At 47.1% G+C, this 709-nt stretch overlaps 1 protein-coding gene across 1 annotated transcript in view; it reads left to right on the forward strand.

The window, feature by feature from the left end:
- The window catches only part of KDELR2 (KDEL (Lys-Asp-Glu-Leu) endoplasmic reticulum protein retention receptor 2), a gene marked incomplete at its 5' end in the record, with an annotated part of 19,724 nt that overhangs the window by 9,248 nt on the left and 9,767 nt on the right, over positions 1 to 709 (forward strand). The window contains one exon of the mRNA XM_011934403.1: positions 279 to 531. Coding sequence (XP_011789793.1) covers positions 279 to 531 — 253 coding nt within the window. The remainder of the gene's footprint in view (positions 1 to 278; positions 532 to 709) is intronic.

Genomic DNA, 709 nt, shown 5'->3' on the forward strand with positions numbered 1-709 from the left:
AAAGTGCACAATGATTGCAGTGTGCTTGAATCATCCCAAAACCATCCATCCACCCTGCTGGTCTGTGGAAAAATTGTCTTCTATGAAACCAATCACTGGCGCCAAGAAGGTTGGGGACCACTGGGTTATGCAGTTGCCAAGCTGTTGTTCTATTTTGGGCCGACATACCCCACCCCCTACTCATCTTAAGCTGCTTTGTGGTAAAGCAAGCAAGAGCGTTTCCTCTGAGCTTCTGGTGGGCAGTGGGTCCTGATGGAAGCTTGCCATTTCTCTTTTAGATTCTCTGGACCTTCTCCATCTACCTGGAGTCCGTGGCTATCCTTCCACAGCTCTTTATGATCAGCAAGACCGGGGAGGCCGAGACCATCACCACACACTACTTGTTCTTCCTGGGCCTCTATCGTGCTTTGTATCTTGTCAACTGGATCTGGCGCTTCTACTTTGAGGGCTTCTTTGACCTCATTGCTGTGGTGGCCGGCGTAGTCCAGACCATCCTATACTGTGACTTCTTCTACTTGTACATTACAAAAGGTATGTTGGATGTGGCCTGCGTTGTTTCTAGAGTCACATGTTCTTTTAGGAGTGCCCTTGCTTGGCACTTTTCTAACCTGGCACTCTCTCATAAACTGGCTCCAGAGAAACACTTTTGTGATTGACCAGTAACATTCTGGATCAGGATGTTGTCTTTTTAAATATAAGAATCCTTCTT

The sequence above is a fragment of the Colobus angolensis genome, unplaced genomic scaffold, assembly GCF_000951035.1.
Source record: "Colobus angolensis palliatus isolate OR3802 unplaced genomic scaffold, Cang.pa_1.0 Scaffold135, whole genome shotgun sequence".
Lineage (NCBI taxonomy): Eukaryota > Metazoa > Chordata > Mammalia > Primates > Cercopithecidae > Colobus > Colobus angolensis.